Source organism: Saimiri boliviensis, chromosome 7 (assembly GCF_048565385.1).
Source record: "Saimiri boliviensis isolate mSaiBol1 chromosome 7, mSaiBol1.pri, whole genome shotgun sequence".
In the NCBI taxonomy this organism is placed as follows: Eukaryota; Metazoa; Chordata; class Mammalia; order Primates; family Cebidae; genus Saimiri; species Saimiri boliviensis.
The window spans coordinates 21,708,824-21,723,343 of record NC_133455.1 but is presented as its reverse complement, the minus strand read 5'-3'; the positions used below and the strand labels follow the sequence as shown (position 1 = coordinate 21,723,343).

General features: G+C 38.3%; 1 protein-coding gene and 1 pseudogene across 14 annotated transcripts in view; both read right to left on the bottom strand.

Moving 5' to 3' along the window:
- ATXN2 (ataxin 2) overlaps nt 1-14,520 on the bottom strand; it is a 163,215-nt gene that overhangs the window by 66,182 nt on the left and 82,513 nt on the right. For 13 of the 14 annotated variants that reach the window (XM_039471653.2, XM_039471661.2, XM_039471656.2 and 10 more), the window contains 5 exons: nt 10,517-10,641; nt 5,543-5,634; nt 4,563-4,760; nt 2,954-3,132; nt 900-1,109 (listed from right to left, as the gene is read on the bottom strand). In XM_039471653.2, coding sequence (XP_039327587.2) covers nt 900-1,109; nt 2,954-3,132; nt 4,563-4,760; nt 5,543-5,634; nt 10,517-10,641 — 804 coding nt within the window. The remainder of the gene's footprint in view (nt 1-899; nt 1,110-2,953; nt 3,133-4,562; nt 4,761-5,542; nt 5,635-10,516; nt 10,642-14,520) is intronic. The other variant, XM_039471664.2, reaches the window with a different exon arrangement.
- Nucleotides 5,641-10,510, bottom strand: LOC141585072 (small ribosomal subunit protein uS12-like; annotated as a pseudogene).

Below are 14,520 nucleotides of genomic sequence, written 5' to 3'. Positions count from 1 at the left end.
TACTTCTCCCAACATAAGCAATATCAACCATAATTTTAATGAACAAATCAGATTAAAATTTTAACATAAATATTCAGAACTAATATCAAGAGGACATTATGATTCAGAAAACAGGTTTTTAATATATGCATGGCATATTAGAATGTTACTTTTCTACAACATGTGCATGTATTTGATATGTTGCAATATTGGATTTAGTACCAAATACTAATTAAGAATTATAAGATTTTATTCTTACTTTTGATGACGGGAAAAAATAGCTAAATATTCAAATTCATACATGGTTTTAATCAATAATTTTATCTTAGATAAAGGACTTCTCCCAAATTATAGCAGCCTTTCACTATATAATATTGCAAAGCTAACTTTAAAAAAATTACTCAGTTAAAATTTAGAATTCCTCAGGCATTCTAAAAATCAAACTACTTTAATCTAAGGGCAGACACACGAAGGCAGCTATATGGGCTGTCTCTCTCAAAAAGGACCCAAAAAACACCATTCCTTCTTACAGCCAATAGGAAGGTTTACTAAGACCTTGGCCAAGGAGCTGTAAAATGAACCCAAGTTCAAGACTGGCTAAAGAAAGTTCACTTGTTTATCATTAACTACTGCATACAGGCTGTGGGGCAGACCTTTCTGGGGCTGTAAAGAAGCATAATTACCAGGCAGAGATAAATCCCTTTTTAACAATGATTCAAATAGTTCATAGCTTCACACAACATTTATCAAATTTCTCTCTAATGAACAAAAGGTTAATAGAAATAGTTTTAATAAACTAAAGTTAAAACACAGAAATTATAGGTTATTAAATAATGAAGAGGAAACTATTTTGTAATTATAAACTCACATAGGAGTTAAACAAAGACAAACAAAAACATGAACAAATTGTGGTATTGTACCTTCTGAAGACATGCGTTTAGGCATAGTAGAGACAGGAGCTGGAGAACCATGAGCAGAGGGGTGAGACGGGGGTCTGGATGGCCGCGAGGGGGGCCTGGAGGGCGGCCGTGTAGGGGTGGCTGCCCGAGGTGGAAGAGAGTTGGGACCTGACTGGTAGCGAGAAGGTGGGCGAGAGGAAGGAGATGGGCAAGGCGATGGCCAGGGAACACCTGACAGAACAAATGATATGAAGGAAAGTATAAAAACTAAAGAAAAAAATGAGGGAAAAAAGTAAACAGAAAAAAAAGTAAAATGACAAAAATGATTTCTTGTACATTTTAACCCTTTGAGGACAGTCATTTGATTTGTGATAAGTTTTAGCATAACTTAACTGACATAAATTCACATTTTACTTTAACCTCCTTAAGATTAAGTCTGTTTAAATGAATACACGTTCCCAAAGGGTTAATTAGGATCTACACACACTACTGAAGAAGACAGTTAAGACTTTGCCTATTAATCCTGCTTCTATAACTGTTTCTCAAGTAATCAGTTGTTTAAAGGAACATAACATACACTAGATAATTTCACATAATAAATCATAATAATTCCTACTCAGGAATAAGATTATTTACTGTATTAGTTTTATCTTTGATGCATAATGAAAATAAGCAATAGCTATTATATCCAATTAGAAATGCTGGTTCCTTATAGTCATCTGATTTTTATCAAGTGTAAACCTAAAATTCAGTTTGAAATCTCATTAAGCAAGTCCCATTTAAGCAGAAATAAAACATTACTCTTCTAGAGTCACAGGAGTATCAAATGCTAATATTCATTGCTCTTTCAAAAAAGTCTTGATCTCATTAAACTAGAAAATGGGAGACCTTCTAAATAATTTATACAGTTAAACACTTATCTAAGCTACTGCTTAGTAAATACTGCAATTACAAGGCAGTCATCACCAAATAAAACTATACTGATGGATATGCCCAGGTAAAGATAACAGCTAGTATTTAACATTACATATCACTTACCTTAATCTTATCAAACAGTCCAGGCCTCCTCTCCATAGGATTCCACACACTTGAGTATCATACATTGTCCAGCCCCTTCAGGTTTTTTAACTTTAAAATTCTGTTTATGAACAACTAAAATCTTTCCTCATTGAGCAAAGAAATTTCACCCCCAATATTAAGTACAGAAAATACTCAAGCGTGTCCATTTGGAGAGGAATTCTGGAGAAAAGACTCAATTAAAACAAACGAAATTGGAAACTTAGTGTTCTCTATTTTTATCTTTCTAACTTTCCAAATTTAAATATCTAAAATTGAACATCCACTCTTTTCTCAAAGTTAGTAACATATTATTGCTATTACTATTTCCATACCATCCATAGAATTGTTGTTCAGTATCCCCGATTTATGGAAAAGATCCACAACCTACAAGATATATTCAATCTAGATTTAGAGGTAGAGTAAAAAATGTCTTCCTAATAAAGATTCAGGTTTCTTTAAGTTGCTAAACTGTAACATCCATCCTTAGACTGAGTTGTTTTTGTTGTTTTTTAAGCACATTTCTCTAGTCACTTTCTTCACATGACTCTTGATCATATCTTGTAAGTTACCTGAGATCCTTTCTTGAAGCATAATACAAAAATAGTTAATGAAAATAAATCTACATTAACCACAGTGTTGCACATAGGTTAAAATTTTCCATATACATTATGTCTAAATAATTTTATTATATATGTTTTTAAAATTGAGAACCTATCCAAAGTTTCCAATTTCTTTATATGTGGAGTGTTTTTGGCCAAGTGATTGTCTTGGGTTAAATGCAGCACTTTATCTTAGTATATCATGAGTATTTCATCATGCTAAATAATGTATATGCCAATAACATATATAATGTTTTACTACTTTGCTTGACACAAAAGCCAATTTTAAGTAATGCTGAAGTGAAAACTACTCCGCAATTCATTAAAGTGCACATTCTTAGCAGTTATGTAAACTGTTTTAAGTATTTAGAAAACTATTTGATCAATGATATTGACAAATCTGGTCAAAATACTTGCCTCCATTAACTACTCTTTGGTCTGAACCAGAATTCGGGTTGAAATCTGAAGTGTGTGAAGTGGATCTTGATGGCATGGAGCCCGATCCAGGCTGGCCCATACGCGGTGAATTCTGTCTCCCACTTCCCCAGGATATGACATCTCTATTTCTTTGTCCAGGAGGTATATATTTATTTTCCCTGAAAATGAGAGAGCCTCTAAATCATTTTATTCTAAAAGGTACCAGGCCAATGAAAAATATCTAAAAGTCATCTAGGCAGAAGGGAATGCTTGTTACAAAAAGGTTCTACACTAAACCAAACTGCCTCACTCCCAGATGTCCCTGTTCCTCCATCTTACCCTGAGTTCTAGCCTCTGGCCTGTCCCTTCCCTTAGATTCTGCTCTTAAGCACAAAGTTTAACAGATGTGTGCTCACTCTCATCTCACTTGACCTCTCCATGGCTGATACTATCAATCTTGGTCTATCTTCAACATTTTTTTGTCCTTCACTTTCTCAACTTTATTTTCTCTGAGATCTCTTCTCTCACTGGATGTTCTTTGGTTTTTCATGGCTCCAATATCAGCAATGCTGATGAAACCCCAAACTGAACCGCCAGTCTCACAGTGTCAACATCTTATCACTGGACTTGTCAATTTAAATCACCAGACTCTAAGCTGACTGCCTTAAAGACAGGATGCATCTCCTACTTTAACAGACAGGTAGCAGGTAATTCCCAACAAAAGTTTACGAATAAATGAAAGATCCCAAAGTCCCTCAAATGCAATTAACTGCCCAAATAGTCACTGTTTTCCCCCTCAAACTTGCTCCATGTTTCCGATAATTAAGTCACTTAGTTATCAAATAAGCCTCAGGCTCATCTCTGATCTAGGTGGTCACCAAATTCTCAGAGCTGAACTATTTCAATCCACTGTTCTGTGTCTCAGCCAGTCCTCAATGCCCAAGGGTTTATTCATTCCATCTCCTTCCAACAAGATGCTCTTTGGCATGACATGCCACGTCCTTCAATGACCTCAATTCCTACTATCAACTGCCATCGCTGCACCTGACACAGACCCTGTGTTCCAGACACATGCAACAACCAGCCCTTTCCTGAGCTGGACAAATTTTCTCACACAGCCATGCTTGTACATGGCTTTTCATCAAGTGAGAAATTCTTCTCCCAACTCCTCACTGAGTGTCAAAGACCCTATTATCTTATCACAAAATGTCACCTCCTCAGTGAGGCTTTCTCTGACTCTACAGGTTATGCTAGCTCCTCCTCACTCTGGATATTCCTAGTACTTTGAACATGGTTTTAATCAAGCAAATCATATTGTACTGCTGTGACATTACACGTGTCCCCCACCAGATCACTACTTTAACAAGCTCTTCAAGACCTTGGATTGGTCACCATGATATACCGACACTTTGCTCCACAGAGCTTACTCTCAAAAGCGTATTTTCCAAGATTACCATAACCTTTTCTCTAACAGAATCTTAAACCAATTCTACTTGCATTCTCTACCTAAGCTACATTAAAGGAAGAGGAAATAGAATAACAATACACCGTCTCACACAGACCTTGAGTTGTGTATCCAAAATACTGCATCATGATTTCCTTTAAATACCTAGTGTTTATGCTGTGCCCCTCACGTTCACTGGAATTTCTCTGAACTGCTGTGTATTTTTCTTCCTCACTCCTATCATCATTTTCCAGGGCCACTCGAGCTTTGTACTGGGCACTTGACTCAATTTCCTCGGCTAACTGGTTTGCCCTTGCTTCCCGTTTTAAAAATTCTTCTGAGTTATCTCTTTCTAAGGGCACCCTGAAACGTGAAAAGAAAAGCAAAATTAGTACTTTCAAGCCACAGTTCATATATCTGTCATAATCAACTACTAAGAAAGTTAAGAGTTTAGAATATAGGTTAAAAAAAAAAAAACTGTAAAAGTTACAGTGATCTGCTTATTTATAAATCAAAATTTGAATTTTTTGTTACCTTTTCTCTAGAGAAACATATTTCAAAAATTGGTTAAACTGTTCACCATAATCTCTGCCCTTGCAAATTTAGTTATTTTTTAGCAACTTAAAAGACAAAACCAAAATTTGTTTAGAGCATAAAAATAGGGTACAGGCAAACTACATTTATTCCCCCCCTCTTTTTTTTTGAGACGGAGTTTCGCTCTTGTTACCCAGGCTTGAGTACAATGGCGCAATCTTGGCTCACCGCAACCTCCACCTCCTGGGTTCAGGCAATTCTCCTGCCTCAGCCTCCTGAGTAACTGGGATTACAGGCACGCACCACCATGCCCAGCTAATTTTTTGTATTTTTTTAGTAGAGACGGGGTTTCACCATGTTGACCAGGATGGTCTCGATCTCTTGACCTCGTGATCCACCCGCCTTGGCCTCCCAAAGTGCTGGGATTACAGGCTTGAACCACCGCGCCCAGCCCATTCCGCTTTTTAATGAGAATTTATCACACTTGCTAATAAGAGAAAAACTCTTTCACGTAATTGTTTAACTTAAAAACATTTATTCAACATCATAAATTAAGTTGATGAAAATCAAAGACAAATGCACTGAAATAAAAACAAACTTTTTAAACTTACGTATACGAAGATAAACTGCTATCATACGTAGACACTACACCATAATTTTCTTCATTATATCGAAACATATCATTGGGATCCCATCCATTAGACTAGAAGAAAATGAAGCTCATTTTTCACAATGACAAGTATTTATCCTTTTTCATTCAGTTATAACGAACATCTATACTAAAAATCTAATAGACTACTTGAGCAAAATTAGTTAATTAGAAAACAGAAAAATATTCCTTTAAAATGTTTTAGGAAAAAACTTTTCTTCTACTTATCAGCCCCTCCAGTTGGTAAATAACTATACAACACAATTATTTGAGCAGTTATTTTTAAAGTTTAGAACATTTTAGTTACTTCATAAAATAGCCTTCACACCAAGGTTCTCTCTTTAACCCCTAAAAGCCATCTTTCGGTAGAGACAACTGCATTTACCCGTAACCTTCTTGAGATCACTGGTCCTCAGGTCTGTGGAGGACAGGAGGTATATATTTTACTGCTTTTTTTTTCTCTGTCCCCCACCTCTATTTTACTGTTTTTAAACAATGGATTTCACATGGGAAAAGGGGTACTTTTTAACAGCCAAAAATATTTCCAACATGTGGGAGAAAGAAGGGAGAAGACAACGCTTTCCCCCATATTCAAGGATTCCAAGGTGAGACCACGGGACTAGGTGGCTGGTAACCGCCCCTTCCTCCTGGGAATGCTCAAATGGGAAGGGAACATGAAATGGTGAACAGGCAATCCCTGAACAAAGTCATGAGAACTGGGCTTTAGAGCTGGTTTTACCATTAGCAGCTGTGAGGCCTCAGAATTGGCAACCCTGGATCTCAATACTCTAACCTATAACCTCAGCATAGGTAACTCCACAATTCTATGAGGGAATTATAGGAAATCACCACTCACAAAAGAGAGGCTGCATTCTTTTTTTGGTGGTGGGGAGCTGGGGGCAAGCAAGTTTATTAAGAAAGTAAAGGAATAAAAGAATGGCTACTCCACAGGCAGAGCAGCTGAGGCTGCAATCTTTAAAAGAATGAACAAACTGGGCCACAGGAATATTAATGTCTTATCAGAGAATATTAATGTATGGATAATCACTTACCAGTGAATATTAATGTCTGGATAATCACTTCTCTAATGTCTTTCCAAGGCTTTTTTAAAGCCTTACTGGTAAAAAGTATAAAGTCCAATAAAGGCTATAATCCATCCCAAAAGAACAGACACATCATCCAAGCAATGCTGATGGCAACCCCAATGCTAAGGTTTGCCTCAAAGTTTACCTATTAACCTTGAGTCCCCTGTGCTACTCCAGGTGAGACTATAATGTAATCCTACCACCAGTGCAACTCCTTGTACCAAACACATGGGCAGGAAATCACAATTACTTATGGAGGCTTTAAAATTACTTAAATAATGTATGCCCTACATACAAAAAAAAAAAGGGCACAATATAGAAAGACATCCAGTAAAAAGCAAACATCTTCCAATCTCATTGTGCATAAAAAAAAACTACTATTAAGAGGTTCTTGGGTGTAATTTCAGGTACTTTCTATGCAGTAAGGCTATTGAACTGCTCTTTTAAAAAAAAAAATTATCGCCAGGCACAGTGGTTCATGCCTGTAATCCCAGCACTTTAGGAGGCCAAAGTGGGCCAATCACAAGGTCAGGAGTTCCAGACCAGCCTGACCAGCATGGTGAAACCCCATCTCTACTAAAAACACAAAAATTAGGAAGCTGTGGTAGCAGGCGCAAATAATTCCAGCTACTCAGGAGGCTGAGGCTGAGGCAGGAGAATCGCTTGAACCAGGGAGATAGAGGTTGCTGAGATCATACCACGGTACTCGAGCCTGGGAGATAGAGCAAGACTCAGGCTTTAAAAAAAAACAAATAGAATCCCACTGTTCTGCAATGTGCTTTTTCTTTTATTTATTTACTTATTTTTAATTTTTTTGGCATATGAAAATTTATTATTACAGTGTTTTCACCATTAAAATTTATAATCTTGGTCTTTCCTCCTTGCCTTTGTATAGGGCCAAAATAGAGACGCTGGCCACTTTGACAACTTTAAAGCTGACCCCAGGAATATCACCAACAGTATGACCTTTGCGACGAAATCCAGCAACCAGAACTTCATTGTTTTCCTCAATGAAGTTCAAGCAACCATCATTGGGTACAAATGGCTGTCATTTTCTTGCCATTCTTGATCAGCCAGACTCTGACACATGCCTAATGACAGAATTTGGCTTCAACTCCTACTTTTTCCAGCACGATTCCTTTTGCATGAGAAGCACCTCCAGAAGGGTTGGCCTTCAGGAATGTGCCCAAATAGACTTTCTTGTACTGTTTATCACACCACTTCTGGTCTAGTTGGTGGCTACAAAGCTTCCTAGCAGTATCAAGTCTGTCACATTTGCCCATCCTGCTGGAGCCACAGGCCTAAGTGAAAGCGCTTTTTTAAAAAATAAATCTTAGATATCGTTCCATATCGGAACACCATTCTTTTTGGTAGAGACGTAGTGTTTCAACTGAGCGGTGACACCATAAATTTAACTCATGCTATACTGATCGATACTTAGATGCTTCCAATTTTTCACTATTAGAAATAATGTTGTGGCCAGGCGTAGTGGCTCACATCTGTAATCCCAGCACTTCAGGAGGCTGAGACAGGCAGATTACCTGAGGTCAGGAATTTGAGACTAGCCTGGTCAACATATAGAGAAACCTGTCTCTACTAAAAATACAAAAATTAGCTGGGCGTGGTGGCACACGCCTGTAGTCCCAGCTACCTGGGAAACTCAGGCAAGAGAATCACTTGAACCCAGGTGGTGGAGGTTGCAGGGAGCCAAGATATGGCCCTACTGGACTCTAGCCTGGGTGACAGAACGAGACTCCATCTCTTAAAAAAAAAAAAAGAAAAGAAAAAAGAAAAGAAAAATAATGCTACAAAAAAAGAATCCTAGTTGGGCATGACAGCTCACGCCTGTAATCCCAGCACTTTGGGAGGCTGAGGTGGGTGGATTACCTGAGCTCAGGAGTTCCAGAACACCCTGGGCAACACGGCAAAACCCTGTCTCTGCAGAATTTAAAAAAAAAAAAAATCCTTACATATAATTATTTGCATGTCTTATAGATGTATGAAGGAAAAAATAAATTACTAGAGGTAGAATTGCTGGAAGAAAGTATGTGCATTTTTTATTTTAACGAGCACTGCCAGATTCTCTCCAGAAAGCCTCTATCAATTTATACACCTCACTAATAGTGTAAAAGAAGTCTCCATTTCCCCATATTTTTCATACACGTGATATAATATACAGACTTGAGAACCATCATATTAGGTTATATATGATTCGTTAAAGTTTGAAATTTTTTTTTTTTTGAGACAGAGTTTCGCTCTTGTTACCCAGGCTGGAGTGCAATGGCGCAATCTCGGCTCACCGCAACCTCCGCCTCCTGGGTTCAGGCAATTCTCCTGCCTCAGCCTCCTGAGTAGCTGGGATTACAGGCACGCGCCACCATGCTCAGCTAATTTTTTGTATTTTTAGTAGAGACGGGGTTTCACCATGTTGACCAGGATGGTCTCGATCTCTTGACCTCGTGATCCACCCGCCTCGGCCTCCCTAAGTGCTGGGATTACAGGCTTGAGCCACCGTGCCCAGCAGTTTGAAAATTAATAATGACATGTTGCCTGTGTATGTCCGGTTTTATTACTAGACATAAGGTCAAAGTAGACATTTTAGGCTTCTTGTCTGAGGAAAAGAAGAGTGTCATTATTAAGCCGTTATGCCTTAAACATCAAACCGAGATATGTTACAAATTCTGTTTCTACTCAATGGAAGATTCTTCACTCAACTCAAATTAACCTACGTTAACACTGATTTTTGGCAAGAGACTTTGCTTTGTATCTCTATGCTCTCTATCCTAAAGGTAGAGTCTTTAGTAAGCATTCGTTTTTATTTTTATTGTTTAGAGAAGGGGTCTACTTATGTCGCTCAGGCTAGACTCCCAACTCCTGCACTCAAATGATCCTCCTGCCTCAGCCTCTCTAGTAACTGTGACTGCAGACATGTGCCAGCATACCCAGCTAAGCAATTCAAGTACAGATAATGCATTAAGAGAGAAGCAAAACTAGTATGTGACAAGAAGCAGTTTAGAAATAGAAGAATTTTGTGGAGAATAATCCCAATTTAAGACCAAGAAATTTACATAATGCTTTAATTCCAATGTAACCTAATTATTTATCTTAATAATGACAACCTTTTCTTCAGACAAGAAGCTTAAAATGTCCTACTTCAACCTCATCTCTAGGTGAAGTCAACAACCAAAGACACCATTTTCCTCAGGTTACCTTATTTGGCAGGGTATTAAAGAAATAACACACTAACATTTCCTCTGATTTCTAATTTTTTTTTTTTAATGGAGTTTCACTCTTGTTGCCCAGGCTAGAGTGCAATGGCGTGATCTCAGCTCACAGCAACCACTACCTCCCAGGTTCAAGCTATTCTCCTGCCTCAGCCTCCTGAGTAGCTGGGATTACAGGCATGTGCCACCACACCTGGCTAATATTGTATTTTGATTAGAGACAGGGTTTCTCCATGTTGGTCAGGCTGGTTTCGAACTCCCAACCTCAGGTGGTCTGCCCGTCTCGGCCTCCCAAAGTGCTGGGATTTACAGGCGTGAGCCACTGCACCTAGCCTCTAATTTTAATTTTTAAGTTGTTATTATTTATTTTAATCACAAAGAAGTAATTCATGAGGATCCACAAGAACAGGCAGTACTCCTTAACCCCTAGAAGTAAAATAACAATCATTTTTCTTTATATATTGCCTGGGAGAAAGTCTCTAGTTACACAACAAAACTGCTGCTCTAAATACACTCACTTCAACAACAACAATAAAAACACACTGAAATCACAACCAAGTGATAGAATGTCACATGCACACAACACTGACCACAGAGTCTGGCACTAATTACAAAGATGTTACTTACTACATCATTTTCCAAAGCCTCAAGTTCCTCATTGGCTGTGAGTTCACCTGCATCCCAGGGCTCCAGGTCCTTCTCTTTGTGTTCACCATTCACTTTAGCACTGATAGCAGAGTCAGTAAAAGCATCTGTAAAGAATGGTTTTGGTTGAAAGTTCATGTAACCGGACAATCAGCTATACTCACACACATGAATGACCAACAAAGACATGTTAAAAAACAATTACGAAAAGTGAACTTCACATAATTGTTTAACTTAAAATCTAACAAACATTTATTCAACATAATTTAAGTTGATGGAAACAAAAGACAAATGCACTAAAATAAAGGTAAACTTGGCCAGGCTCACGCCTATGATCCCAGCACTTTGGGAGGCTGAGGCGGACAGATCATGAGGTCAAGAGATAGAGAACATCCTGGCCAATATGGTGAAACCCCATCTCTACTAAAAATACAAAAATCAGCCAGGCGTGGTTGTGTGCGCCTGTAGTCCCAGCTACTCGAGAGGCTGAGGCAGGGGAATCACTTGATCCCAGGAAGTGGGGTTGCAGTGAGCCGAGATCACACCATTGCACTCCAACCTGGCAACAGAGCGAGACTCCATCTCAAAAAATAAAAAGTAAAGGTAAACATAAAACTTATGTCTGTGAAGATAAACTGCTATCTAAACTAAAATGAAGAGTAACATTCAGTAAAAGTATGCTTTCACATTTAATTTAGTAAACAGAATCATAAATGACTATTAGTAAAGGTATTTTCTTCTCATATAATTTAAAGCCACATGAAGCATATTTTAATGTATTGACATAATTCACTAAATTACATTATAGGTAATTACTCAGCCAAGTGACCAAGAAAATTTCTATCAATTCATCTGAAATCTCTCTCTCTTTTTTTTTTGTTTTTCTTTTTTGAGACGGAGTCTTGCTTTTTTGCCCAGGCTGGAGTGTAGTGGTGCCATGTCAGCTCACTGCAACCTCTGCCTTCCAGGTTCAAGTAATTTTCCTGCCTCAGTCTCCTGAGTAGCTGAGATTACAGGCACTCATCACCACATCCAGCTAATATTTGTGTTTTTAGTAGAGACGGGGTTTCACCATGTTGGACAGGCTGGTCTCGAACTCCTGACTTCAGGGGATCCACCCACCTCAGCCTCCCAAAGTGCTGGGATTACAGGCATGAGCCACCATGCCTGGCCTAAAATATCTCTTTTGTAATGGATGCACTAATTAGATATACCTTCAGAGTACCTGCAGCCAAATATATGTGGATTTTGTTTTTAACTTTCCATATTCATCTCTATATGCAGTGGTCAATATCCCAGCAAACTCTGTGAAGCCATTCTAAGTGGTTTATCCCCTCCAAGAATCCACCTCTTCATATATAACCTCTCTGCTACAAAGTTCAGGCCCTACAGTATTACCTGTCCTCAGAAAGCCCTATTAACGTATTCTCACTTTGTGTCCTCTTCTCTTCTACTAATGATATTGAAGAGGACTGACTTATGAGAGCAAATGTGGCATCCACATATTTACCTGACTATATTGCTGTCTGGCAAAGGAAATTTTCACTAGTTGGGAGTTAGACTCAACTAAATAAAGGCCCACTGGGCAATGATGGCATTAGGAAATGCTTTGTAGATATAGGCTTGCACTTAAAAGGTTGGATCCATAGAGTAGCACCTACCACTAGCTAAGGAGTAATACTTCTGCTGATATGGCTCCGCTGAGGAATATAAGCTCCCAGCCACTGTTTCCTCCCCTTACTGCAAGTTGCCACTAAGAGGAGGAAGGGACAAATCAACTGCTAAACACACAATGCTCCTATAAAAGAGGTTATTTCAGAGGGATTTTTCTATTTGGCAATGCTTCTGTAACTGTCATTGTCTCCCCAGTGGGCAAAGTGATATCAAAATAAGACATCTGAGCCAGCAAATTTGAGCATGGAACTTCAAGCCTAGCTAAAATTCTAACGCCTTCTTATCCCAAAGTAGGTGTGGGTGGGCATGGCTGTGTGTACATGCACATCGGGGAATAAAAGCATCAGTGCACCTCTGGGCTTAGCTGCCAGCTCCACCAGCAGCACTACACCCATTGCTAGCAGTTCTAAGAGCCAAGAGTTTGCCAACGGAGTTCCCCAGAGTAGCAGGACTCAGCTGAGGATGGAATGGAGCATTAACTAGAAATGGCTGAATTTTGGAAAATCTAAGAGATTCTAAGAGACTAATGCTGTCTTACCAACAAATCATCTTTGCTGAAAGCTACTGATGGCACCAGAAAAAAATTATGTGTTTTCAAGAATGTATAATGTTCCAAGAAAACATCAAATAACCTACACTAGTATCCTGAAATCCCTTTAATTCTCACAAAACTAGACCAAAAAACTACACTACAGAAAAATTCCAAACCAGTCATATTATTTTCTACAAGAAACAACAGAACTGTTATTTTACATGTAAGATTCTATTAATGTTTTAATCATACTGGTTTTTGAAAAGCACATTTAAGTGAATAAAGCATTTATTTAGATAGAGGTTCAGCATTAAAGATAATACTTTTGATTCAAGAAATTAAAGCTCTAAGCAGCTAGAGTTTTTATAGAATCATATAAATGGATTTTTTTTCTCACTGCAGGGTATCTGTATGTGTCTGTGTTTGTGTAAAAATATTTAGAAAAGCTTGACTGAGTCAAGCTGACTTCAAATCAAAAGATCCCAAATGTACACACAAAGTAGCTTAAAATATGTCTTTATGGTATTATTCTAACCAGACTTCTAAAACGATCCCCAAGTAAGAGCCAGTGGAGAAAAGCAAGCAAGCATCTATAACTTTAGTGATCCAGGCTTTATTCCACTGACCAGAATTTAGGTTGTATTAACAGGAAATTATTAAGAAATCTATTTTTCTCAATGCTACATTTTAATCTTAAATCTGTTTACAATACCAAACTTTAAAAAACTTATTCACAGGTTACTTAGCAGTCTGGTCTTCAAGGCAGAAATGGGGAAGGGGAATACACAGAAGTATGATTCTATAAAGAATGATATTCCTGGCTGGGCGTGGTGGCTCACGCCTGTAATCCAAGCACTTTGGAGGCCAAGGCAGGCGGATCACCTGAGGTCAGAAGTTCAAGACCAGCCTGACCAACATGGTGAAACCCTGTCTTAAAAAAAAAAAAAAAAAAAGGAATGATATTTCTTGATTTAAGAATTTCCCCAAAAGTAATTCTTTCTAAAGATGAGTAAAGAGCTTAGGGAAAGACGTGCAGAAGTGGAGAGTTAGCCCAAAATGAGGCTATCGCATCAGGATGCTGAGAAAAACCCTGGCTACAAGCAATACATGTTAGGCCAACATTGCATCATTAGCTGGAAGAAGCAGGATCTGGGTATCCATTCTGCACTATTACCAATGTCCACTATCATAAATTCTGATTTGTTTTACAATGGTTAAAAGTTTGAATTTGTTTCTATTTAAATTTTTTTTTTTAGACACAGGGTCTTGCTCTGTCACTCATGCTGGAGTCCAGTGCCACAATCACTGCAGCCCTAAACTCCTGGGCTTAAGCAATCCTCTCACCTCAGCTTCCCAAGTCACTGTGATTACAGGCATGAGCCACCATGTCCAGCAAGTCTGGATTTTAAAAATACTATTGTTGGTAATAAATAGTGTTGTAACCAGGATTCCTGCTAAGTTCAGAAAAAAAAACCACTGGCTCTAATCTACAGGCAACTGTGGGAATTTGCATGCAGCTTTTACCAACGCCATAAGTCAAAGTATATTAATTTTCCAGTATCCTCTATGGTGAGAAACAAAAGCACTGTAAGAGCAAGAAGCAAGAATACAAAGTGACTATTAAAAAAGTGTTACCTGTTTCTGAAGGAACTACAGGCATAGAAAGAAAAAAGGAAAAACATAAAAATCATCAGATGAAATGACAAATAATTAGTTTTTCAATTTATAAAAGCCTCTAGACTAGCAGGCAACGTGGGTTACTCCCTATATCCCACCTCCA